The sequence below is a fragment of the Pseudopodoces humilis genome, chromosome 1, assembly GCF_049639895.1.
Source record: "Pseudopodoces humilis isolate 2021_Gansu_Grassland_sample_001 chromosome 1, ASM4963989v1, whole genome shotgun sequence".
NCBI lineage: Eukaryota > Metazoa > Chordata > Aves > Passeriformes > Paridae > Pseudopodoces > Pseudopodoces humilis.
In genome coordinates, this window is record NC_142200.1 from 19,857,399 (window position 1) to 19,885,346 (window position 27,948).

Sequence of the window (27,948 nt, forward strand, 5' to 3'; positions counted from 1 at the left end):
CTCATCTCCTAGTGGCTCTTTTCCCATTGCAGCTGAGCAATGCAACCTCATAAGGCTGTTATGAAAGAACTAAAGGCTTTGAGGTGCGCTGAAGATGTCCCAGAGCTTCAGTGAAACTCTGTGTGAATTATATGGGTCAGCTAAAGCCTTCCATTCATGTATTTACTTACAGGATTCTTGAAGGCCTGAAATTGCTGGGAGACTGAGGCTGCCAGCTATGCAATGTAATTAGTTTCCTCTGGTGAGCATTATGAGCAGCTTATCAATGCCCAAGGAAACAGGGCGAGCTGTCGGGCTGGTGTTAACACGGTGAAGGAGGCCTCTGACTGACCATTAAACCCTGGGTTCTTTTTCCACCTGCTCAAAGCCGTAGTGACACAAAACAGGTCTCGGGTTAGTGGAAGCCATGACAGAAGCACAGATGCCAGATGTCGTGTGAAGACAAGTATGGTAACCACCTGCCCGGTATCCCGAGGGAATTCTGACGGTGTCCCTGCCCTGACTTGTGTCAGAAAATAACCAAAGACCTGATCGCTCCAGGAGCACCCTCGGTGCCAGCCAGAGCGAGGGGCCCGCCGGGGACACACGCCTCGCTCCCCCGGCCCAGCGCGCTCCGGCCGCCGCGGCGGGGGAAGGCGGCGGGTCCCGCCCCCGGAGCGGTGACGCCAGCCCGGGTCCCGCCCCTCCAGTCCGCCCGCCCTATAAAAGCCCTGCAGGCGACAGCCCCTTCTTCTCTCTCCGTGTCTTCGCTAGCTCGCAGCTCACCGGCCACGCTCCCTCCTCCGCCCGCTGCTGCCGCAGCCCCCGGCCCGCTCCGGCTCTGTCTCTCTCTGCCTGTGCCCTCTGTTCCCAGCGCTGCGCTGCGCTTTCCCCGCCGGCCGCCCCCGCAGCCTATGGCCCTGGAAGGCGCCGCTGCCGCCGCCTGTATTTCTGCTGTAGGTTCCCACATCCCTCTTTAAAAATTCCGCCTAAAAAGAGAAGACGATTTACCAAATCTTTCGGGCCGTTATCTCACGTGAGTACCTTAGCGGGGGTCCTGGGGCTCTCGCCGCCCGTGGGGGAGTTGGCGGGAGGGAGGGAGTGAAGTGGTGGCGACGCCCACCCCAAGCTCCGAACGGGCCCGGAGCGTCCGTGGTCACAGGCGGCGGGCGGGAGCGATAGGGGCTTCCCCCTGCCCGGGGCCTGGGGCTCGGAGCAGTGCAGGGAGGGACGGGGAGCGGTGGTCCTGATGCCCGGAAAGGATGGAGGGGCACCCGGCGGGCAGTACCGTGGCGGTGGCTGCCGGGGAGGTTTGGGGATGGAGCCGGTTCCTCCCGCTGCCCTTTCTTCGCCCGGCGGCGTGGGGCGAGACCGGCTGCCACTGGCGCCGGCAGATGGAGAGCGGCGGAATGAGTCAGAGCTGGAGCTCCCCCTGTCCCCCGGCGTGCCGGGCGGTGCGGGGCCGCAGTGCGGGGCCCGAGCGGGCGGGCAGCGGGACCCACACACCGGGAGGGTGGCGGCGGCGGCGGGCGGAGGGTCAACGGCCGCCGCGCTAATATGGCGGACAGCGCTGCGTGCGAGCGGTGACGGGGCGGGAGCAGAGGCCGGGCACCGGGGTGAACGCTGCGGCGGTGCCGCCGGTCCCCTTTTCCCGCAGTCCCCGGGACGCGGAAGGGCGGCGGGGCCGCCGGCTCTGCGGGCAGCGGGGGCTCGGCGGCCGCCCTACCATGGCGGATTCCGGGGGAGGGGGGCTGTACGGTGTCTCCCCCCTCACAGCCGGGGCAGTGCCCGCGGCTGGAGACCTGCGCCCACCGGGCGGGCGCTGCCGCCCCTCGCAGGGCGCCCCTGCCTGGGAGCGAGGGGCGTCCTTGCCTGGATCCCACAGGGAGAGGGGCTGCCCCGTGCCCTGTTGCAGCTGCCTGGGCTGGGAGCGCCGGCTGCGGTGCCGGTGCTGCAGAGTCCCTTTCCAGGTGTGACCCACACGCTGTTAGCTCCCCCGAGCCCCCGGAGGTAGCCGTGTGTGACAGGCTTCGGCGCTGGGCAGCCTGACGGGGGCAGAGGCTGGAGAAGTGCTGGTGGCATGGCCGCGGCGTCTCCTCGCTTGCTTCTCAGGGGCCATGTTGTGCTTCTGTGAGCGTGATTATCCATCCGGGCTCCCGCTGCCGTGCTCCAGTTTTCCCCTCACCTGAGCTGCGCTTGCACGAGGCCTCCTCACCTGTCCCCCTCGGTATGGTGAACAAGGGCCGCACCGAGGAGCAGGGTGGCAGCGCCAGCTGTCAGAGCAACGCATGAGTTGTAAGGGTATTGCACAAGTAACGCTTTCCGGGACTGCCTTCACGCCGAAGGGCCGTGGAGTCACCCGGCATGTGGAAGTGGGGAGCCCTTCCCTCCCGTTAGCAGTCCCCTCCCTTTGCCCGGGGAGTAGCTCCCTGGTTATCTCACGGGTGCACCCTTTCTCTCTCCCCTTGCTCAGACCCTTAGTGTAGCAGTCGCAGGTTTGCTGCTGCCGGTCCTTTTGGAGGTATCTTGGTTGAGCTCAACCTTCCTGGCTTGGCTGCCTCTGCCTACGTATTGTGGTCCATTTGACCCCTGGTGTACTGGTGGCTTTTGGAAAGTATGGAGGAGAGAGTCTGGTTCCTGCTCAGCTGCTAGCTGAATTTGTGTGTGTAAAGTGCGTGCCCCTGAATGCTGGGGTATCCGGAGTGTGTGTGTGTGTTGGCTGCAGTGCCGTTGTTCCCTGCTCGGTAGCAGGTCAGCAGACTGGAGTGGTGGAGATCAGTAGAGGTGTCTGTCTGTTCCTGGTGGTAAGGGAGCTGAAGGCACGGTGAGCAAGTGGGCTCATGCATGCATAAGTGGGACGGTGCAAGTGCAGGATTGTGGTGAAGCTAAAGAGGATGCTGTTATGGCTGGGTACTAGACAGCACTGCAGGTCTTTTCCAGTCATGAGTCTGAGCCCATGGTGATGTTTGTGTGTGCTGGGGGTTACCTGGTTGTGGTGAAGAGGGAAGAAAGTGAGCTTAAACCTTTTGAGCCTATCTGAAGTGCATCTCCTGCAGTACAAAATCCTGCACAGCTGCCTTGTGCCTGCAGGCAGGAGGAGCACTGCGTTTCAGACCTCTGCAGCAGTCTCCGGTGGCTAACCAGGGTGCAGTTGTGTAGTTGCAGTCAGTAATAGCCGCCTTGAATGAAAACAAGTCCAAGTGTGAAGTCCAATAAAACCGCGTAGATCTGCCTACCATCTAGTCAGATGTGGCATTGAGTCTCTTGTGTACGAGTGGGTTGGGGGTAGTCCTGCCCCACTTCTGCCCTCCCTGGCTGCTGGATTTTAATCTCTGAAGACACTGCACTTGCCCACTATTCTTCCTTGGATAAACGTGGGAGGCAGTGGTGCTGGGGGGAGGTGGGGGTTGTGAATAATGGTGATGGTAGGAGGGGTTAGTTCCAGTCTGGACTGGTCCAGTCTAGTTCTTTCCTTCCTGTCACTGTGTGAACAATGCTGCTGCTGCTGTGGCTGATGCCTGTGACAAGGCAGCCCCTTCCCCGTGTGCCTCTGGCTGTGGTGAGCTCCCTGCTCTGCCTCCTGTAGGCCAAAACCCCCGGCAGGCAGCCGGGCGGCCTGCTCTCCCCCATCCCTCCTGCTGGGCATTGAGCTCCAGGGGAAGGCTGTTAAACGCAGAAAAAGGAGGGTCTTTGGGAGGGGGGAGGGTGTTGTTGGGTGGTGAACAGCTGTGGGAATGTTTCTCCTGTGGACACAGTTTTACTGGAGGCAAGAGGCAGGATTACTGCCTTTCAGCACTGCAGCCCACCCCTGAACCTGCAGCCTGTGCCTCTCACTGCTCCCTGGATGGCTGCTGCAGGTGTGTGATTGCAGCAGTGCTACTGGAAATGATTCCATCTCTCAAAGGGGAGACAGAGTGCTCTGGAAGAGAATTAAGACTGTCCTTTCCTGAGAGCAAGGCTTAATCGAGTAGTGCGCTAATTTGGGTATAATGGTAAATTTCAGCTCCAAATACTGTTGCTGTAGCACAGGAACAAGAGTGTAGTTCATGGGAGAGCTCCTCAGGGACCTGTGCTTCCTTCAGGACCTGCTATCCCCCTTGGGCATCTCCTTGCTACAGTGTCTTCTCCCTGATCTGTGGGAGGTTTAATGTATCTCAAAAATACCTAGGTTTTTCTGTGAACCAGAGTGACTTTGGTGCCTTTGAGTCTGTCACTCAGTGTGAATGTGCAAGGTCATTGTAATTCTAGAATTTTAGGGTTTGGTTAATGGATATTTTAGCTTAAGCCATTACAGGGTCTCTTCTCAGAAACAGATGCAGTGGATTTTTTTTTTTTAAGAAAATAAATTGATACCTGATAAATTTTGTAGGCCTGTTGGCATCACACATGAGGAGTTGAAGGGGGCCAGTGAACTGGAAAAAGCCCAGCCCTGCTGGGCACTTGTAGGGCTTGCTGCAGGGATGCAGGTGTTCTGACAAAACTATGTTCTGTGGACAACTGAGGGGTGATTTGGGTCCTCAGGTGAGTTGTGACTGTTCCTTGAGCTGTGGTCAAACTTCAGGAACCTGCTAGTAGAGTATACCAACAGATGATAGATAAATACATGCATATAGGTGTCATTTGAACATTAAAAGGCAGTGCTACCTTGCTGACTATTCCCACAACTCAGAGCTCACTGCTTAGCAAAGAATACTTTTATACCTACTTTAAAACCCTTAAACAATGAATGCTTCATTGTGGTTGATAACATACACAGTTTTTGTAAAACCGGGTTTGCCCTTATGGGTTATGGACATCTAATACACTTCTACTTAAAATGGTAGCCCAGCTCTTCCTCTACATCAAAATACCTCTTTCTGCTGCTTAAAGCAGACTAAAATGAATGTGATTGGAAAGGCTCAAATTGTACCATTTTCCTCTGAATGTTTGGGAGTGGCAAAGCTGCACAAAAGAGAGCAGTCAGACTATTTTGTATATATTTGTGTAGATCCTTTAGATAAATCTCATTTTAAAAAAGTTCTGAAAGACAGAACTTGCGCAGCTCAAAGTTGTTGCTACAGAAAATTGTTGGGTTTCATTCCTGCTCCACAGGAACTTTCATTGTAAACTTTCCTCCTTGGGACATGTGAGAATATTTATTGGTATGATACTGCAGGTGGCATTTGGCTAAAGCACTGTGTTTTAAGTGTTGCACTGAAGGTCGTGTGCTCTCCCTGGAAGCACTTGTGTTTAATGACTTGTTTGGCTAGGAAGGTAAACTTAATTCCTATCACTGGAAAATTTGTATGAATTCTTGAGTGTAATCAGAACAGCAGTAGGAAGTAGTGTAACTACTAGTTAATTTTAAACATTGGCAGCACCTTTTTGTAAAACTGTTGTGCGCAGAGCTAAATGTTACTGACTTCTTGCTTCAGTAAAAGAAAAGGATAAGGTTAAATTTAATACATACACATTAATTCTAGCTGGCAAAATTCTGTTATATCTCAAATTTGAAGCATTGAGGTTTGTTTTTAATGTTGCATGCTAGTAAATGCTAATTTATGTGGTAAAGCTGCAGGGATTGCTGTGTGGGAGTTGCTGTGAAACACTTACCCTCAAGTTGCACTACCTCTGTGCGTTATGCAGTACTTCATAGAGTGTACTAGGTTAGTTTTCCAATAGCAAGAATAAGTGGAAAAGTACATTTCAGGGGTTTAACTAACATGGCTGTGAAGATCTTTTGTGTAGGGTGATTCCCAGAAATCAGGCTTTTGTAGTCAGCCCATGTATTATTACGTAATAAAGAAAGTAGCAAAGGTTTATTTTTACAGTAGGTTGGTACATTCTATGTTTCATGCCATATATCACAGTGAATTTTTAGAAACTTTGTTTTATGTTGGGTTTACACGTGACCAGTTTGGTAGTGCATTTAATTCCATGAGAATTACTGTTGCTTTTTGGAGGAATAACTTCTCAACAGGGCTAATAAATGTTTCCTTGACTGCTCTTATGTTCATTGTACTGGTTTGTGTGATTGCTTTACCTTGAATAAGCTAGCCTTGTACTTTAAAATGCTGCTTTGGTGATGTGTGTAATAGCCTTTAAGGGCCAGCTGAAATGTTTCCTCATTCCTGAAGGCAAGCATAAGTTTCTTTGTTTTTCCTGTCTTGCTCATTTCTGGATTTGTCTGTGTGGTGTTCAGTTTCACTATATAAAGCACTATTTTTCACCCACATAGCTTTTTCACCCACATGCCGTGTTCATTCACAGCAGAGGGAGAAGGAACGTGGCGAGGGAATTCTAAAATAGAAGGGAAGTGGGGAGGGGAAGAATGCAGTGGTTACAGGGTTAAAAACACTTCTGGGAGAGTAGTCCAGTATTAAGGCATACTACCCTACAGCAGGATCATGTAGAGCTCTTTGCCATTAGTTTTAAGTTTTCCCTTTCAGACTGTGGAAGGTAAGTACAAGCAGTTTCACGTGTTTTAGCAGTTCTTTGTATATCTGACTTATTCTGGCTCAGAGTTTATATAAACTCCTGAAAACTGTGTGCTTCATGTGATTATAAACTTTTGTGGTGGGGTGTTGCAAGCCTCCTTAAAAGCACTACTGAAAAGGCATTTGTTACATGTTTTATGATAAAGCTTTTATTCTGTTCTGGCTATGAAATTTATTTTGTGTGCATTTTTCTCTCTACAGGGCAAAATCTCTGATCAAGTTTACAACTATCCAGAGGGCTTAGGAGAAGTGCTTTATAGAGAGCAGTTCGACTTCAACGCTGAGCCACCTTGGGAACCTAGCTGATGATAGTAGGGTTCCATCTCCTAACTTGTCCATGTAAGTGTCTCTTTATCCGTAGGCAGGAGGATAAGCACTTGCAAAAATACAGCTTGTATTGTTTTTTTCTGGTAAGCAAGATAACTGTCTGGATGTAGATTATTACACAGGACTTAATCATGTAGTATGACTTATGTCACATGTAATGTGTCATGCATATTACATAGGATGTAGATTAAATTACATAGGACTTTGATTCAGGATGGTGGGGGAACTAAAATTTTTACTTGCCTGACACCTTTCTCAGTACAATTATCTGATGAAGTTCGGCAGTATACTTGGTAAATAGAGCTACTTTTCTGAATTAGGGTGTTGGCTGCAGAAATCCTGAAATAAAATGCTGTTACTTCAGTCTCTCAGTGATAATTCTGAAGTAATGAATTGGACTGCATGACTGTTAACATGAACTCGTGACTTGCTGAGTACTGTATAGTTTCTTAGAGTAGTTTATACTGAAATAGTTAAAATTTGCTATTGTAAACAGTAACTAATGCTGATCATGAAGGGTGTGCCTTCCCAAATGCCTGTCTCCATTATTTGCTAATTACTATCCACTTCCACAAATAGTTGTAGTGGAGTTACAGTAGAATGTGGAATTTAGTGTTGGATGGAAAATGTGTGCCAGTTATAAATGCCTTTATATTTTGAAGTGGCAAATAGTTATTGAAGGAAAAAAAGACCATGATAATGGGAAACAAATGAATGCACTTAGCTGATCTTAAGGAGCACAGAAGACATATGAAATGTGTGTGGTTATCATGTTCTGCTAACTTAAAATAGTTTTATGTGGTTTTTAACAATGGTCTTAAGTCAGATATTACAAATGCATTTAAGCTGACTTTACACAGTATTTGTACAGTATTATTTTTCCTGTCTAGCTGAAGGCGTTTTTGTTTGGCTTAGTACCTATAAATTATATAATGCTTTTTAATGTAGAACTTACAAATGGTAAAGTATATCTTACTGAGCCAGGTACTTTTTAAAGACCACAAAGATTCTAAATGCCAGTTGTGTTAGTATGCCTCCTAATAAGGTACTTAATGTAGATAAACTTGTTCTTTGAAAATACCACAGTTGCTGAGGCACAGGATGAGCTTGGTTTATCTTCTATTTGACTTCTGGCTTTATCTCCAGAGGTTATGTTCTTTGTTTTGTTTGAAACTTACTGAATTAAGTGCATATATTATATCTGGTTCTTTGTAGTTGAATACTCTATTCAAGTGAATTCAGCTAGCACTGAGAATTTTCTGAATATCACTGTTATGTTTTAGGTGTGTTTTTTATAAGCAAAATAGCTGAGAAAATTGCTTCTCCTGTTCAGTTCAAGTTCTCATTCACTCTTGTATGTGGCTAGAACTTCTGCATGACATTTTGCACTTGAACAGGAATAAAGTAATAAAAAGGTAGGAAAGGCAGAAGATGTGTTAGAAAGAAGTGAATAAACAATTAAGAAGTATACAATCTTAAGGTACTACACATGCATCTTAATTTCTAAAACTGTTCTGAAGAGAATTTTGGCTGTGACAGACAGCCTTACTCTTGAGGTGAAGGCTATTCTGGTACCTTCTTTGAGATACTCTTTCTCTAACTGGTAGGCTCCTGTGCTGTGACAAATGATGCAAGGTATAGATTGCCCTAGAATGGAAATGCCACTGGATTTGCTTTATTTGCAACTGAATGTTCAGATAATGTGTGTTTATTTTGAGGTTGGATCTATTACGTGTTCAGCAATAACGTACTGTGCACAATAGAAGTAATTCAGTATTGAAAGCAGTGCTAGATGTAGGCAGCAGTACTGTTTGCCAGGAAATCTGTACCTGTTTTGGTGTGCTGAAGCACAGGTCATTGCCTCAAATGCAGCTAAGACGTAAGTTAGAGAGCTAATTGGTACTTTGAGTCTTGTTCAACTTGCAAAGTGATTTAATGGGAAAAAGGTCAAGTGAGCTTTTAAATATAACTGTAATGTCATGTGTTAATGTTCCCGTGGAGCTAAAATAAAAATCTTCTGTCTGAAGGTGTACTTATATTTCCATTAAACTCGCTTCCTTTTTATGATTTTCTCCATCTCACTTTTTCCTTGTGTTACACTGGCCAGGGAAAGACTTGGGGTTTAGTTCTGTCTGTTCTTCAAGCTCTCACTCCCTGAGAAGTCCAGCAACCATGGCCTGAAGTCTTGCTCTTCTAAATTCACTTTGGTGTATTGCCACATCTGGTTGAGCAGAAATGCTGGGAATTAGCAATGGAAGTCTGATGTACTAGCAAGCCTTCTCTATGCCAAGTGGAAGCAGTAGCTGTCTGGGCTGGTGAACTTTGGAAGCTCTTTGTGTAAATGGAGCTGGTGACAGTTGGGGGAGCAGGAGGGCTGGGAGTTGGGAGTCTTACGGGGCAGTGGGGAGGCCAAATACTGACACTGACTGAGCAAATAAGAAGGTAGGATAAGGAAGTGACTTCACTGTTATAAAACAGAAGTGCTGGTCTGGTTCCACAAAGTATATGTGCACTTAGAAGAGTAATCATTCTTTTGCAAGCTTTGTGAGCTTATTGGGTCTGAATAATATATTTAAACTTCAAGAGCACAGAAGGAGGTTCTTGTTCCTGTAGAGGATGCTGGATGAGACACTGTTTTTCCAGTATCAATGGAAAAACCTTCGCTTTCCCCCTTTGCTTCAGCAGAATTGTTCTTTGTACATTGCTCACTTCACTGTGTAGACTGTTGCTGAGAGAGTAGAGTAGGATGCAACTCACCTAAGGTGTACTATGACCCTCAGTGGATTTGTCCTGAGCAATAACTTGAGTAATACAAAAAAAGACACCTGTTTCAGCATTTCCATCCCCTGGTTAGTGGCTGCATTCAGCTAACTGAATTACAGTGATGCAACTTGGTGAAGTAGCATATTGGAATATTTTTTTTAAGATACTGCCATTAGAAATATTATAAATTTAATATATTAAAATTGTTTTATAAATCAAATGTTTTATATATACTATTATAATATCTATACATTAAGTATTTAAATATATCTAAATTAAATATTTATAGATTATAATTTAAAATTATAATTTAATTTAAATTATAAATAGGTATTTCCTTTACTGAAAACAGAGGACTGTATTTTCTAGTATACCTGTTCTGTTCTGAATTGCCAGTGTTACTGACAATGGTTTTTTTAATTTGTTACCCCTGAAGATACCCCAGTATTGCAAAGGAATGAGAGAATAATGTGGTTTTAGCCCTTTGTTTTTTGCATTAGTGTTATGTCATAAATACTTCTGTTTAATAAGATGTGGTTGAAAGACATTATTTGGAGCCTGTTTGGTTTGCAGAGACTTTTTTTGCAGAGGAAGCTTTTAATGAGAGAAGCAAACCTACAGATGTTTGGCATTTTTTTAAGTACTTTTCTTTGACCAAATGATAATAGTTTGGACAACGTGAAAACAAAAATGAAAATTGCATGTTATGGATGCTTACATGTGACAAATGTGTGTTTAGACTCTGTTCAGAGAATTTTAATTTTCTTTTATTCCAGATGTCTGCAGTAATTGCAGTATTTAAATATGTACACTTATCTTAGAGTTCTTCATCTGGGAAGTCATTGTGTTGAACGGTAAAAAGCCTGAGGATGTAACGCTTACTTCAAAGAAAGCAATTACATGCCTATGTAGAAGTCTCATACCACTTGACAGCTTTTGTTTGACTTAAAATAATATGTCCTGGAGCATTGTGCAGACAAACATTTCAGGTGCGAAAATGGGTGGTGTTACTGCACCAAGTCTGTCAAATAATGACTTGCAGCAAGTCAGCATTTCCAGCAAGGAGTGAACTCTACTCCAATGATTTCTGACTCATCTTACAGACATTAAAAGTCCTAAACCATCCTTTAGATTTCCTTCTGCAAATGTTATCAGTGATTCTCCTCCCCCCTCAGGAGGGAACCAGTCAGGACAGAAGGTGACAGCAGTCACAAGTCCCACTGTAAGGTATTGACCCCTTAAAGAAATGTTTCTCTAGCCACTACCTTGTAGTGGTGCTTTAGCAGTGCTTCTAGGAATTTGTTTTTTCTTTGTAGAATATTCTTTCTATCAAGACTGAGGAGATGTAATTTATTCAGAAAAGGGGAAATTGGACTGTAGTCAAGCAAATGTTAGTTTTGTTTTTTTTCTACATGACAATTTATGTTAAATGGAAAATCTTCCATGTCTGGCATGTACTTAGAAAAAGCAATCACTGTTTAGCAGCCTGGGAGAGGTTATATCAGGTTGTTTATGGTTTGTTGCAAATTTGTCATTGAATCTGTAGTAGCACATATTCCTTTTGGTCCCTGCCTTTTGACCATAAGATGCCTTTTGATGAATGAGCAGATGAGTCTTAGGAAATAATCTTCATCAAAATGAACTTACTAGATAATTGTTCTTTTTGATGGTGGTGGCTTTGGGGAATTGGTGGTAAAGAGTCCTTTATGCTTTGCTTGAACAAAGTCTCCCCAGAATTAAAAGGGCAGCTTTTGAAGAAAACTATTCTTCTATACCATCTGTCTGAAAGCTACAGACACCACAGTAATTAGGAAAAAAAGCCTTTCTTTTAAGAGTACTAAACAACTAGTTTAAATCTACTCAACTGTAACTCAGATGAACACCCACACTCAAAGAGAAGTGTGCAGTTGGTTTGATTGAGGTGCTTCATTTGAAGTACAAGGTACAAGCAATTAAGCTGTGTGTGTCTGGTGAGTCTGAAAATCTGTATAGGGCTGTGACTGGTTCTAGTGGGTGTGCTGAGACTTTCCAGAAGGGTAGATCTGGGGTGGAAGGGACTCTTGACCGTCTGCATGCTTTAGAGTATAGGAAGTGGCTTCTAGCATGAAAAAAATCTCAACCAAAATTTTAAAATCTAGCTAAGTAGTACCCTTGTATATACAGTAATTCCTTAAAAAAAATCCAGCAAAATGCTCATGCCAGCATTTCTTTCTGGGGGAAAAGTTAACTCAACCTTTTTGGTCCTCTGCCTCTGAAAACCATGGATATTTTACGAAGATGACTGTGGTGTTCATGCTAGTCGGACTGATTCTAAGGCAAACTTAGTTCACGAGCTTCTTTTGTTCACTGGTGGTATTTTTTTAAGGAGTTTTAGCTGTTAGTCCCATACTGAGTTAAGACTAAGGACTTCTGGTTATTATAGTCTACCCCCTAGTCATTGTTTTTATAACTAATTAAATCTTTAGATCAATGTGATCATTATCTTGCTCTTCTGTGATTATTTTGGATCCTCAGGAATCCCTTAAATAATCATAGGACTCACTGTATATGCGAGAGACAGGTATTTCTTACCCAGTGTACTTGTCTTTATCATTCAGCTTCTGAATAGAACTGAATGTTCTTGCTGCCACTGAGTTAGTTCACCTGGCAGTAAATTCCTCTTGTAACAAACATAGGGGGCATGTTTGAGTTGTGCAGAAAGCATATAAAAAACCCTGTTGGCTCCTTTCCCATTATTTGGCATAATGACAAGCAGCAGCAACTGCTGCTTAGTTGTGGTAATATTAAGCTACAGCAAAGTAACTTTGTTCATATTGTTGACAACATTAACCAAACCTATGTTGCAAATAGTGTAATTTTTTTTTTTTTTTTACTCTATGGAGGTGATAGATGTAACATGAGACAGTTAATACCATGGCCCTGTGATTATTTGAAGCCAAAATTATCTTACCTTTTATAGTCCTAATGAAGTATTTTTGGCTTTCATCTGTAATGTTTGTGGTTTCTATAAATACTTTTAATTAGAAAAATAATTCTGCTATTGTAAATCTTAAGTGCAGGTGGTTTTAGAGAATAACTATCACTTTTTTTACAACTTCTGTTGAGAGATTAAAAAAGTTAGGTCTTCATTTAGAGAAGGAGTCTAGTTAGCTAGCTGGTTTTGATCCATCTTGTGTTAGTCATAAAGATGACAGTTGAAATAAAAACGTGGTCAGTGGGTTGACGTAAGCTAATAGGATGTTTTTAAACAACAGCCACAACTCTAATGGAATGTAAGCTGCAGATTGTTCTATTCATCAAGTAAAGCAAATGAAGGTATATAGTCAGCTGTTAGCAATTTTCTGCTGATTTTTACTTGTGATTAAATAGTTAATCTGCATTCTAAGATTATATTTAACAGTGTTTTCAGTGTTTGGACTGTGGTGATTCAGGTTGTCTTTTGGAAAATACTGTATAAACTACTACCTACTAAGCTAATTTGCAGTGAAGATCTGAGGATAAGAAAGATGCAAATAAGGTTGGACTGTAACTGTTACTTCATTTTAATAACAATTCTACATATACCTTTATCACTTATTTTAAAATTATGTCTAGCCTAATGGCTTCTTTTTGTTAACTTCTATTGCAATTAACATTTTGAAGTGTTGCAGGTAATGTTATGAGCAGAATAACAAAATAAATGTCTAATAAATACAATGTGTAAATGCAGTGGCGATAAATTAGCATCAAAAAAACTAGAATGTTAACACAAATATCAATTTAATCAATAATCTACAAGTTTTTTAAAACATTCTGAAATGTTCTATTACAGGCAGTCTTCCATTTGCACATTTGAATGCTGGCATTGCTAAAGATGCTGTTCTTGAGAAGAACGGAGCCGAGGAATTTGTACAATTATGCTGCACTTGCAGTATTTTCATAGTTTGCATAAACTCAGTGCAGATCAGTGTGCATACAGTCTGGAATTCTTCTCAAGAGCAGCCTTGCATCAGTTGTTTCTGGAAGTATCAGATTTAAAGTACCCAGCTTCTGTTTTATTCTTGGCTTCAGTAGAATTGTTCTATCCATATCCATATCTCTGACAAGTGTAGGGTGAGCAGGTAAAAACATCTTCTGCTTTTGTAGGGGGTGGGTGTGTTACTGTTTGTAGGACATCAGGTGTAGAAAGCTGATTTTTAAACAGCAGCATAGTATGCTTTGTGCCTCTTTTTCCTTTGACACATATTTTCTTTGTACAGTTTGTTGCATAATTTAAGGACCCGGATATAAGGCTTGGAAGCCCATCCCTTGTGTTTCTTGGTTTATGACTGTCGGCTTTGTGGAATACGGCTGAGATGAAAGGATTTCTTGAGGATGCAAATTATTCCATTGGTCTGTTGGATGAAGGAGCAACTCTTGCAGATGTTATTGACAACTGTATTTACGAACATACTCATGTAAGTTTGCTTTCCAGATCTTTTGATTTAGTTCCCTAAGTGTTCAAACTAGGTCAAAGTATTTTAGAACTGATGAGCTGACAGCAGCAGTGGAGCAGTCAGCTAAGCCTCACTCAGCTTATAAAGTAGTTTCCTCTTCTAATTCTGCTTCTTTGCTGTTTTCTTGTTTTGGGTAGAATTCTCTTGGGAAAATTTGGGCATCAACTCTTACCTCCCTGAGTATGGCTAGCAGGAAAGTAGTCTGGCTGATGTAATTAAATACAGATTCCCATCTCATTGTTTCAAGAGATTTTATTATCAATGGAGTTTAGATCAAGCACCTGAAATTGTGCAAGTGGGTATATTCAGTTAGAACCTTCTTGTTGTTCTTTCCCTGAGAATGTGGCAGAGTTCTGACAAATGTGGATGCTCAGCCAGTTTAAAGCCATGTTTAATTTTTTTGTGGGCTATCATGGTTTATATTTATACATCTTCCTGTAGCCCTTCTCCCCACTGGAAACTGGTACAAGCACATTGTGAGGTGCTATCTTTCAAGGCAAACTGGTGTAAAAGCTACTGAAGTTTAGCAGCCAGCTGGAAAGAAACTTGAATAATTCTGTGTATACAATAGTAATTTTTTAATAAGGCTTCACTCATTTCTTAGGAGGAGGCAGGAAGATGTAGCTTTTGTTCTGTAGACAAAGTTGTAGTAAGAGCAAACTTTAAAAAAAATTCATTAAGCAGATCTTGTGTTCTTCATATGCCATACCTGTGAGTTGCTCACTTTTCCCTTGATTAATCAGAGCTAATATTCATGTGCAAGTGGTCAACTTTGGTACAGCAATAGCTAAATTCCAAGGCCTTCTGAACTCAGGTGTAGGATTCCCAAATCCTGATTCCTAATATTCTTTTTCTGTCTAGCAAATAAATAGGTAAACTACTGGCAACATGTCATGTCTCCAACCACTGGCTGGCTCACAGAGGATAGCTGCCTCCTGCTGCTTTCATTTACTCCTTTAGCTCAAGGGGTAGAGGCCTGTGCCATGGATCTAAAGCTCCAGATCCCATTCCTGCTGGTGACCCGTACAGGGGGTCAGTATGCTTCCACCCGATGGAATTTCTATTTGTGTTTTTTAAACAGAAATAAAGACTTTGTATAAATAATCCACAACATATAGAGTTTCATATCTGTGAAAGTCAAGTGCTGGAATTAACATTTGATGTACAGTCTCGATTCAGATCCTTCGTATCTTTTGTGATGGTCTTTAATTGATTTATGTAGGTCATTTACTTAGAGTAGTTTTTCTGAGTGCACATTATGAACAAATCTGGAATGATCTGTTTGCATTTCAATCCACTACACCTACATCATGACCTGATATTGAGAAAGCCTGTGTTGTAACAGATGTGCAAAAGGAACTTAACAGTTTCAGAGAAGTCTGTGCATTTTCTTAAAGATTACGTACTTGATTCTGTCACCTTTAATGTGGAGTCTAGTTCTTAAAATACCTTTTAAACTTAATTCTTCACAAGATGTGGAGAACAGTCTCAAAATTGACTTCCTGAACTAAAATAGAGAAATTTCAGTAAAACAAGCTATTAGCTGGATGTTAAAATAACGTTAGTGCATCAGATTTTATTCCTTCTACAAGGAGATATAAATTACATTGAGACTGTGGAAGCTTTCATCCCAGTGGATTTTCTTCCTATAAATAGCTGCAGACTTCTGAAAATAAAAAGTTGCAAGAAATGTATACTTAAACTGGATTTTTGGCTAAGATCAGCATTAGGCATTTAAGTAGAGTCTTTTATTCAGGAATCACAGAATATTGTCTATAGCATTTATAGTATCTCTGAAGTGGTAGGTATTCCCTTTGATTTTTTTTAAACTAGTTCAAATTGCCAGGTGAACAGAAATACATTGTTCAAGGTCAAGTCTAAAAGTTAAGAGCAGGGTGAAAAAAAAGGTACATAATTCTCTAAGACTTTGGGCTGTTTTTTTTGACAGCAAACCTACAATTTCAGACATTTTATTTTCCTATTCTTCCTTTTACAGGCTGGAAAAAAGGCATTTTATGTTGGTGACCTTGGAAAGCTTGTAAGGAATAACATACAATGGCAGAATGTGATGGCACCCATAAAGCCATTTTATCCCGTAAAATGCAATTCTACTCCAGGTGTACTCGAAATTCTGGGAACCCTTGGTGTTGGTTTTGCATGTTCCAGTAAAGTAAGTTTTTCTTGCCTGTGTGCCTTATTTTTTCATATGTCTGCTGGTTTAAATTCATCTCTTTGGTGTTAAGTGCCATAATTATAAATAAAATTTGAACTGTGAACTCATTTGTAACTGGCTGTTGAAAATCTGTACTTCTGTCCTAGAAGCAGTAGATAGTTTTCTCTTTAGTGTGGTAGTAGAGCACACCTAATAAAAATTCAGTGCACTTTGTCAAACTCTGGTATGGTCCTGTTTTTCAGTCTGAAATGGCATTGGTGCAAGACCTGGGCATTTCTCCTGAGAACATCATATACACAAATCCTTGCAAGCAAGCCTCTCAGATCAAGTATGCAGCAAAAGCTGGGATAAACATCATGACTTGTGATAATGATATTGAGCTGAAGAAAATTTCACGTAACCATCCAAATGCCAAGTAAGCGTCAAAATTCTGATTTTGCTTTTAATGTGGAGGAAACTTAGTTTGCCTGTGTTCTGGGTGGTTTGAGTTGCAAGCAAAGTACATGGCTTCTTTAGTACAAATCACTTGTATCTGTTCTTCGGTCTCCTTTGAAAGCAGCTGTTTTGCATCTTTTCCTACTGATGGCTTCCTAATACAGTGGCCCTTGATTTGGGAGAAATCTTGGGAGAAAGTGTTTTTTTTTTTTTTTAAGGCAATCTTCATGTAAAGGTTTCAGTGATTGAAGTTCAGAAGTCTGGCATTTCATCATTTGCGAATACATCTTCCTCCTGCTCTGTTTTGGTTTCAGTGTTATCTTTCAGGGAGTTTTGTTCAGATATTAGTGGCTCTGGCTGAAACTGGGGCTGAGCTACCAACAAATGACCCTGTGCATTGGATCCTATCTGGGGTTTGGGCACACTCTGCAGGTCTAGTAAATACCCCTACAGGTATTTCCACAGGATTTAAACAGTGAGAAATTTGACTCCTCTTCTATTTTCAATCACTTTATTATTAGCTCAGCTGCTTTCTGTAGAAAAGTGATCAGAGCTGATAATGTGACTGTTATTCATGGCAAATTTATTGATGCCAATGTATAATGGTCTCTTGGAGCCTGATAGGCACTCATGTCATTTAACATCACATCCCTCACATGTGAATGCTTTAGCTTTGGGCCATGCCTGTAAGAAATACAGAGTCAGAGCTTAAGTGAATGTTACAGTGCTATGCAGTGATTCAAGGTATAGCTTTCCATAAATGTCATTGGAGAAACCAAATTCCTGATATCCTTTACAAATTCCTTGGTTCTGAACAGTCATGATTAAAGTATTTTGTCTTTGTCCAAAACTGGGTTTTTTTTCATTTGGGTGGTTTGTTTTTTGGGGGGTGGTGGTATTTATTTGAGATAGTTTTTCTGTTTGTTCAAGTCTACAAGATTTAATATTGTTGTTCCTAGTGATTGCACTTCATCCTCATGCAAGTCTGTGGTTTGCATACTGGAGACAAATTTCTGTGCAAAAATGTGATGTATGATAAATTTTTCTGAAACTGCTAGCCCTGTGGATTTGAAAGCCTTGGCAGTGCTAAAGCTGCCTGGTAAATCATTAGTGTTTTACCTGTTATTCACTAGTAGCTTCAGAGTTTTGTTAGCTTTTATGTTGATTTATTTCCATTATTCTAACAACCTCTTTAAAGAAGATACTGTCTGTGAAAACATCCACAGCAAGAGAAGTTAGGTTGCAGATTTTTCTTGGGCCAGAGAAATTGTAAATCAAGGAGAAAGGATGAAGGAGTATCATGAGCTAGAGAAAAACAATATAAACTCTTTACTTCTTTTGAAGGATCCCATTGTCTAATACTTGCAAAAGTTCCTGTTTACCAAGGGCAAGAAACTCAATTTCTACCAAAGAACTGCAATTTGATGTCTAAATTTTTTAGATATATGGTCTCTCTTATTGGATAGAATATTTTTCCTCATTTTATTAGAATTATCTTATTCAGGTCATTTTAATGTTGATGCTCAAGTGACAGATTTTTTTTTTCTTTTCTCTTCCTTGGCATAATTTGAAAAAGTCAAAGCCACTATATATATCGCCTTGTTTTCCTTATGTGTGCTTTGCTAGAGCTGGGTTGTTCACGTGGGTGAAACCAGTGTGTTTTGGCTGAAAAAATCATTTAGGAAGATATGATTCTTCTAATTTTCTGGAAATGTGTAGCTAAAAAATTTATTGCACTAAACTCAGTAATGGGTGGAAGTGTCTCTTTTTGTAACTGATGTTTTTGTTATCAACTCAAATAATTGCAATTTTTTTTAAGATCAAAAATGCCAGGAAGGAGTGCTTAGGTATTGCTTTTCTTTATTATATCTTTAAGATTTTTCCAAGTAAAGTTTAACTGCTAAGCTTTTTGGTGTCCTAAGAACTTAGGTAGAGGCAAGGGTGTTGTTAGTATCAATGCTGCTTTAACAATAAAACGTAAAACCAATCTCTGTAAGCACAACATCACCCTCTAGCCCTGCTTTGACTGGCTGAAACCCAGGAGGAAGAATCCTGCTAGATTCCTAGAAGTCAGATTTAGTGGGTTTTGATTGAAAATATCTTGACTCACTTAATGCTACTGTAACAATTGGACAATAAATTTAACATTGGATGTCTTTAAGGAGGGTTTTGACTAATCTTAATATGAGCCTACAAATCAGAGTATGGATTTGATTTTTTCTATTGCATTTTAAAGTGTTTGACTTGTTATAAGTTTTTGCTACACTCGGGACGTTCTTCCAAATGCTTCACAAAATGTTGTCAGACTACAGATTTTTTGAACAGAAATTTCTGTGCTAGTGGAGAAGCAGGAAATGAGATGCTTGTTTCTCAAGATGAAGTGGTATAAATTAACAAGGATTGCAGGGCAGCCTGTGTGAGAACTTAGGACTTTCTGCTCTTTACAAAATTCGGTTTAAACACACCATGAAACATTTGGAAAATACTTGTAGAAGTCATGGTAGATGTTAGGCCAACTGGCTGAGTTCTGTTTGTTGCCTGTCTTGTAAAGAGCTATTTTACTCTGGGTATGAGTTTTTTCTACTCATTTACACTCCTCACCCTGGTTAACTGCAATGTGTTCTGTCCAATCTGCATGTATGTCATGATACCACCTTTGTTTAGTTTACTGCATGACTTATTAATTGCTCTTGTGGGGGTGTGACTTTCTCAGTGGACAGCAGTTTGAATTTGGGAGGTTTGGGGGTATGTCTCTAGAGGTTTGGATGTCACTGTACCTTTGCCCCTCAAGTGTTACTTTAACATAGAAAAAGGCCAGCAGTGCCACTGCAGTTTGCCAGACCTACCCAAAATGTGGCTTTGACCAGAGAGAGGAAGATGTCCCATTGCATAAGAATGTAAGAGATAATACTTGCTGCCTCCCTGCTCTGCAGTGTCCTGGAAGAAGGGGCAGGGAATGGACTGACCACCCTACCCCCTCATCCTGGGTCCATGTGCTTGGCCAGAAGGGGATGTTATGTGATATGCCCAGATGTGCTTTCAGCCTGGTGTTCTCCAGATGCTAAGTTTAACTAAATCTGATACATGTGATTGAAGGGGAACCTCTGGGCTGGGGAGTAGGACAGAGATGGGAAAAATCATATTAGTCTTACTGATTTTATGAGGAAACTACTCTTTATTAGAAGGTAACATTATTTTTTATTACAGCACTCAACAGACTCTTGCTGCTACAAGAGTCTTAGTTGCTGCATTTTGAAATCCCTTGTCCTTGTTGGCTCCATGTTTTAGCCCCTAATTGCTAGTTTTTTCTCTGTACAGGATTGTTATTATTAGGTTACCTTGATTCATCCATCGTTGGAGCTGGAGTACTGACAACCTAATCAACACACTTCTGACAGTCTTCAGGCTTCACATGTGCTGATGATGTAAACCAACTGCCCCAATCATCTTCCCCTTCTCTTAGGCTCTTACTGCACATTGCCACAGAAGATATTACTGCTGGTGAGGAGATGAATATGAAGTTTGGCACCACCCTGAAGAACTGTAGGCACCTCATGGAATGTGCTAAGGAGCTGGGAGTCCAAATAGTTGGTGTCAAGTGAGTAAATTTATTGTCCTCTGCTGGCTGAGCAGATATTTGTATGAGGTACCTAAGATGTAAAATAGGATTTTTCCCCAGTGACACTATCTTGCAGGCATAAAAAAAAAATCAACAAAAACCCTAGACAAACAGTATCACATCAATTTAGAGTCATGAGCTTTTGCTTGCAAGCCCAAACTAGTAAGAAACAAAGTAACTATGACAGCAATCAAAACAATATGAAATTAAGTATCATAAATCCTTCTGTCAGCATGAAAACTTAGTTTTGAAGCCTCTCCTATTCTTTAACTGTACTCTTGAACTTCTGTGGTAACTCAATTTGTATTTTTCCAGCAGTAAGCATCATAACAGAAGTGCTAGTACAGCATATGGAATAGGTTGGATAGTTTGAATACGTTGAATATGGGGGTCAGATTTTGTAAAAGTTAAGGTTGTATGTCACTCTTTGATCATATCAAGACAAAATACTCAGATACATTTTTGACTTGCAAGTAGTAGGAATGAATCCTAGAGTTCTTAGTTTGGACTAATGATCTGTGATACTTTAATTGTAAGCTTAATGGATATTTTACTATATGGGAGAAAAATGCAGGCACAAGTCTGCTCTGTCTGCCTTCAGCTACAAATCTATCACATGCTCATGACTGTTTTAGGAAAGCAACCAAACAAATAAATGGGTGATCAAGACAGTAAAAAAATGTTGAGCCAGATTTTGATGATTTAAACAACAAATGTTTTGATGTATATCTGCTTGAAATGGATGTTAAGGCATAAACTGCAAATGTCTTAAAAAATTAGATACTACTGAGAAAACATTCCTCTTTGTATAATGTCTTAACCAACTTCTATAAAAATCACATGGCTCTTGTGCATTATTTTTATTTAAATAATTTTAAAATCCACATGTGGATTCATGCACAGAAGTTTGAAAAGTGACCTTTGCCTCAAAATGGCATTCTTTAAAGGAGAATAACAATAGAGAAAAACAATATAAACTCTTTACTTCTTTTGAAGGATCCCATTGTCTAACACTTGCAAAAGTTCCTGTTTACCAAGGACAACACTGTGGCATGGGTGTGTGTATGGTCTGTCTAAAACCAGCAGACCATACTCCTCTTGAGGAAGCCCATGGGAATGCTGACACTAGTTTTAGCACCTCAGTGACTTAACTGCATATGCCAGTACTTGAATCTTTTGAACAAGGAACAGGAGGGGATTCAGGAGCTTGTGGCAGGCATCCGTATTTCTCTGCAGCTTTGTCACCTACTGAAGAACAATTTTTATCCACCTTGATATTGAAGACAGAAAAAATTCAGTAATGTTGTTTCTCAAAGATGAGATTACTTTGGGACATTCTTAGGATTAAGAGGAAGACAGTTCTCAAGTACAAATCCAATGAAATAGAAGACAGTGGTTGTCTGAGCTTATTCTTTGGACAGTTGCTGTATTATCATTTAAGCTTGTTTTGAGACACTTGAGGATGAATTGCTTCTGTTGCTCTTTTATATGGTGAAACAGTTTGTTTGGTCTGAAAGCTGCATGGTTCAGTGTATTTAGTGTGTTTTTATTTCTTTCAGATTTCATGTTTCAGGCTCTTGCAAGGATCTGCAAACGTACATTCATGCTATATCTGATGCTCGATGTGTGTTTGACATGGCTGTAAGTAGATCTATGCATACATGCAATTGCTGCAGTAGAGAATCCATTCTATTCCAATTATACTAACAAGCCAACTACATTCTTTTCAAAATAAATCACTGGAGGTGGAAGTTTTCGCTAGGGCCTAAATATTCCTTTGTGATGTGTGGTAGAGGTAAAATCAACTTTGTCTAATTGTGGTAATGAATACTGTCCCACTGACAGGCAGTAGCCTTGCATACTGTTCAAATTAGTTTCCCACTTTGGGTCAAGGCTTTTTGATATTCAGATCTCAGTCCTGTAAATACACAACTGATGCTTTTAGGTTACATTGAAGTTGATCAATTATATATGCTGGCACCTATTGTGGTATGAGAAGTTTGTAAACTAAATGAAGATTGCAAGTCTTTTTACTCTGATTACTGCAGTGCCTTAGCTGGTCACACATGGGGGCAATAAAAATGACAATCTTGATGATCTTTGTGCAAAGTCATTGTAAAGGTCTTGTCACAAAATTTGTAAAATCCTAAAGCTGTCTTTTGTCAGAAGCCACCGCCTGTTCAGCAATTACTGTCTGAATAAAACAAAAGCCAAGAGATGAGAGTTGATATTGCTGTGGGACTTGCAAGGAATTGTGTAACCAGCCTCTACTGACATCCCAGTGCTTTACTGCTAGATGTAATGGAGCTGTACTATGCCCTTACTCCCTCATTAGATGTACTCAGCTAAATATTTTCAAAAGCTTAAATACACAGAAAACAACCACAGTAAGGAGCAACAACATACTTTTGCATTTACAGTTGTTCATGTACTTGCCTTCTGCCTATGCATTTTAGGAAGAATTTGGCTTTAAGATGAATATGCTGGATATTGGTGGGGGCTTCACAGGCTCAGAACTTCAGCTGGAAGAGGTATGCAATGTGTTGGAAGTTGAAACTCTTACTTTTGAAGAAACGGAAGTGTTTAAACTGCAAATTGAGTTGATAGCTAAAACATGGTTTAAGTTCTGTGTTAGACTGTAACTCAAGATCCCACTAGTTGGGTTTGTATTCTTGATCATAGATAGTGTAATCAGTTCTTGGAGCTGATCATTGCTTCTTTTTAATCCTGATCATCCTGGGTGACTGCTGATTTTAAGGGTGTTAGAGATTAAATTACTATCTGAAGCAACCCTAGCAGTAGTAATTCAAGTTGTTTTTTACTGTTGTTGTTCAGCTGGTGACTCTTGCATGCTTTGGACCATAAACTCTGTTGCTACTGGATGAAAACTTCCAGTATTTTGCTTTAGAACTGAAAGCTAAAGGTCTTGATTTGGCTGGCCTCTGATTTGGCCTAAGTACCATCTTTAGTATGAAGTGGCACATAAAACAGGATACCAAATTTACAGGGTTGTTGTCTGAAACATGGACTCCATTAATTCAGGACAGTGAAAGTGGTGTAGTGAGGAGTTACTAACAGCAGTCAGTGCTTTTCTCTCAATATGGTTCTGTTACTTGTCCAAAATATCTGTTAATCTTCAAATATCTGCCTTAAGAACATTAGTATTAAATAATTTTGTTCCTAATATAATAGTATTCAGAACTGATCACTTTGCCTGTTCTTGTGGGTTCATATGTAATTTTTTACACTATCTGTTGTGCTGCATGGGCATTAAAATTATAGTCTGAGTGTAGGAGAGCTTTAACTTTGGTTGTAACAGAGACTGTGTGGTACTCAGACTCATGGTTCTCAATCTTCAGTGTTCAGCAGAATGATCAGTTTTCTTACATGTTTCCTTATAATTTATGGACCTCTGATAAAGGCATTTCTCAGACAATGGAGGACTAGAGAATGCATTTGGTGTGCTGACTAGACCTGTTGCTGACTGGAAGTGCATGTATGTCTGATACACCTATAAGCTGAGTTCTTTGGTCTTACTTCTGACTTCAATTTCCCAGGTTAATCATGTCATCAGGCCATTGCTGGATGTCTACTTTCCTAAGGAATCTGGTGTTGATGTGATTGCAGAGCCTGGATGTTACTATGTTTCATCTGCATTTACACTGGCAGTGAATGTCATTGCAAAGAAGACTGTTGAGTATGATAAACTTCTTCCTTCTGGAGGTAAGGGTTGGATTTGTTTTCTGTGTTATGAATCAGTACAGGTAACTGCCCACCATTAGTTGGAATAGACTAGTTTGTTATATATTTAGTGCATTCCCTAATTCTTGCGCTGTAACATGCCTTTTGGGTTTTGAATAACATATGTTATCTGTGTATCTCACTTATTTTTGTCATGCTTCTTATATCCTTACTAGGTTAAACATATATTGGGTGTATCACATATGGTGTGTTAGAACATAAAAATATTCTGTATTATAACATAAAAAAATCATGTCACAGAACAAGCTACTTCTCTGGTTCTCTGGATTTATATTCTTAGCAGTAGTTATTAGTGAAATTACTAATTTTATTAAGCCTCACACTTAATGTTATTACTGAATTTATAATCTGGTCTCATACAGATTACTCTGCTTGTAATTCTCCCATTCCAGTATATATGGAACCCCCTTGTCAGGAGAAAGCAGCTGACTTAAGTTAGATTGCAAAAGGACTACTTATGACAAAACATGCATGCAAGGCAACTTCTTTTTTTACTTCCAGTGGAGCAAACCAGGAATGATGATGAACCAGTATTTACATATTACATAAATGATGGTGTTTATGGTTCTTTTGCAAGTAAATTGTCTGAGAAACTGAATACTATCCCAGAGGTTCACAAGGTGAGTCCTTTTATATTCTTCAGAGGTAGCCCTTACTATGCTTGTATTATTGAAGATATATTTAACACTTGATACATATATAATTACATAAATTAACCTTCTGTATATTTGAAAATTTTCTTATTCAATAAACTGAAGCCTGAACTGCCTCATCATTTCCATATAGAAATACAAGGAAGATGAGCCTCTGTTTGCAAGCAGCCTTTGGGGTCCATCCTGTGATGAGCTTGATCAAATTGTGGAAAAGTGTCTTCTTCCCGAGTTGAGCGTTGGAGATTGGCTGATCTTTGACAATATGGGTTCTGGTACCTTAGGTGAACAGTCTACCTTTAACGACTATCAGAAGCCACTGATTTACTACATGATGTCTTTCAGTGACTGGTAAGTAAACTATCTTGATAGTGGCATGGTTGCTTTTGCTTCCTTCAGAAGTGTACACCTATAAATTACATTCAATGGCAAATATAGGAAAATGCTGAGTGCAAGAATGTGCCTTTTTAGTTTGTGCATTTTTTTTTTGTCTCTGTCTGACTGCTGAGACTAAACTGAGATCTGTGATAAAATGCCTACTTTACTTTAGGGGTGACAAAGGAAAGCAAAATATCTGACTGATCTCACCTGTGAGTTCAGTGGCGGCTGTTAAGTCTTGCTGGGTTAACAAAAGCTGTTCAATGTCAACCTTTGAGCTTTCCTAATACAAGTAACTGCAGCTTGTGTACAGTGTTGGCACCATCATAGGCAGGAAGGGCAATGATGCTCTGGTGGTGATGGAGAGTGTGGTAATGCATTCCTGCACTGAGGCAGGCAGGGCCTTGTGCTCCCAGCCCTGGAGAGTGGCAGCATTTCTGAGTGTGCCAGGCACTGGCACAGCTGGGCTCCCTTCTGCCAAGCCAGGGGCCAAGCCACACAGGGGCATTTGGCTTCAAATGCTGTGTGGAGGCTGGTTTCTGAGGGGAAATTGAACCTGAAAACGTACTATAACATCTCTTGACCTTTCCTGCTGCAGGGATGAGATGCAAGATGCTGGGATTGCTTCAGACACATTGATGAAGAACTTCTTCTTTGTGCCTTCGTGCATTCAGCTGAGCCCGGAAGAACGCTTTTCCACTGCAGCTTAAACAGGCATTAACGCTTCATTTAGACCTGCAGTTGCAAGTCTGTAGTTTGTCTGGTCAACATTCCAATGTGGAAGAAATGGAACAGTCTTGAATTCAATTCATTCTCTTCAAAACTTGAAAAAATAGTAATAGTAATGGGGACCAGGCAAAACAAGCTACAGCTAAATTCAGTGGGGGGTGGGAGGGTTAGATAATGGTGTCCAAATTTAAAATCAAGTTCATTCAACCCCTGAGCGTTAAATATGCAACAAAATGGATGACTTAGTGGAGATGGAAACCCATCACTTGGGTTCTTCAACAGTTTACATACAAGTACACAGTTTTTATACTAAGGATTCCTGTTAGAAAAGTCTTGTAAAGTTATTGTCTTTCGCCCAGATATATCAAATGTCAGTGGGAGACCAGTGTGACTTCATTAGATGTTTTAGTGTATTTAGAATGTGTAAATTTGTGCTTTGAACTGTAGTTTAATAAATGTAAAATTGCATCATAGTATTTGTTGTATTTGACCTGTGATGTATCCCTTGTATGATTGCAATAAAACTTTGTGTAGATTTTACTGTTTTTCAGGCTAACTTTGGGAGAAACTAGGCAGATAGCTATAAAATAGATGTATATGTGATTGATTTGAGAAACTTTCTTTTCCCAAGCCCACCAGTTCAGCTTTGTGTTAAACAGTAAAAATTTTTTAAGTTTGTTCAATCTGTATGAAGTGAAAGTCATGTAAGTTCCTGGAAGGCTAAAAGGCAATTTGTGGTGTGTTTTTAGAGCATGACCTTAGATTCAGTTCTTCACACCAACCAGCTAACCTGCACTAGGCATGGGTGTGCACAGAGAGGTTGTCCCAGCTCGTGTGCATGCAGTGCCCTGAGGCAGCATGGGTTAGTCCAAATCTGCATGTTGTCACAGAACCTTTGGCTCTTATTTTAATTGTGTTTATTTGAAAAGGCTTAACTTTCAACTTCAGCTAGTTCTGTATAGTGCTGACTCTAGGGGAGGGCTGCACTTTCTGTAAAACTACAGAAATTTCAAATGCTCTCTTGCACTGGACTTCATTTAAATGTATCCATAATGTAAAGGTAAATCAGACTGCTGCACGTACACGTGCATTGAGTAATGAACTGCCTGAACTGGTCAGAATTTCTTTATTGTGTTACTGCAGCCTCTTGATTTCTTCAAGGTCCTTTGCTTACTTTCTCACTTTAACTTTCCCTACTTGAAAACTGGGGGAAGGAGGAGAAGGGGGTTTTAGGGTTTTGACATGATGCACCATGGTCTGCATCCTACAGACAAAAGGGACTTTTTAAAACCCTTTAGTTGGAGGAAAAATTTATACCCTTTGGCTGCAAGTGTATTTTACATGAGTGCCAGCTGGTAGGAGATTTTATTTTCTGACTCTCTAGAGCAAAGATTTTATGAAACTTTATGAACTTGAAAGTAAATTCTCAGTTTGGATTAATCAGACCAGTTTTACAGGCCATTTAGGTGATACAAAATGGCTTATGCTTTGGAGATGCAGTCTAAGAAATAAATACTACTGTAATTAAATGTGCAGGTGGAAAGGGAGTAGATGAGAGGGGAAAGTCTGTGTTTTGGTTTGGGTTCCTGGTTTTGTTTTTTTTAACTGAAGTTACTAGCTGATCCATGTCAAGCAGTTATAAGCTCTTCAGTTTACCTGTTGAGGTCTTTCTAGACAAGGTTTGTGGGTTTTGACTAAATGCAACTACAGTTGCCTAAGGTTAGATAATCCAACAGGATTGTCATATGGTCTTTAAAAGTTGTTTTATGTTAACTCACAGATAAGTAGAAACCAATTTCTCTATAAATGCAGCAGTGTCAGAGCAGAAATACTTGCTGTACTTGAAGAGAGTCTGTCATTAAAGCCAACCTGGAGTCTGAACACAGTATTTCAGTTTGATTTGCTATGTGCTACTGTTTATGTTGTAACTGCACTGCAGAATTTTTACAAAATATGAAAGCTGGATGATTTTTTTAGAGTACTTGGAAGTGATGTAGCCCTGTTGTGCTCGCTAGACAACTGCAGCCCCTCTGGCTTGACAAGGCTGTGCAGGAGCAGAGGTGTCTGACACATACCTGTGCCTCTGTGTGATGTGGTGATGGTCGTGCATGGCAAACAGCCCTGCCTGCTTTGGCCTGAGTGCTTCCCTGATGCAGCCCTTCAGCCTGTGTTCCATTTCCTA

The 27,948-nt window shown here is 41.0% G+C and overlaps 1 protein-coding gene across 2 annotated transcripts; it reads left to right on the plus strand.

Moving 5' to 3' along the window:
- The first annotated feature begins 771 nt into the window (after positions 1–771).
- On the plus strand, positions 772–27,654 carry AZIN1 (antizyme inhibitor 1). Of its 2 annotated transcripts, NM_001291662.1 has the most exons (12): positions 772–1,015; positions 6,657–6,794; positions 13,784–13,981; positions 16,017–16,190; positions 16,436–16,608; positions 20,092–20,226; positions 21,807–21,888; positions 22,704–22,778; positions 23,805–23,970; positions 24,511–24,629; positions 24,796–25,010; positions 25,636–26,306. In NM_001291662.1, the coding sequence occupies exons 3-12, from the start codon at positions 13,880–13,882 to the stop codon at positions 25,745–25,747; spliced, it is 1,353 nt and encodes a 450-aa protein (NP_001278591.1). In that variant the 5' UTR covers positions 772–1,015; positions 6,657–6,794; positions 13,784–13,879; the 3' UTR covers positions 25,748–26,306. The 2 variants fall into 2 exon arrangements, with proteins under 2 accessions (NP_001278591.1, XP_087913180.1); XM_088057054.1 differs by lacking the exons at positions 772–1,015; positions 6,657–6,794 and adding an exon at positions 14,882–15,052 and having other exon boundaries at positions 25,636–27,654.
- The last annotated feature ends 294 nt before the right edge of the window (positions 27,655–27,948 follow it).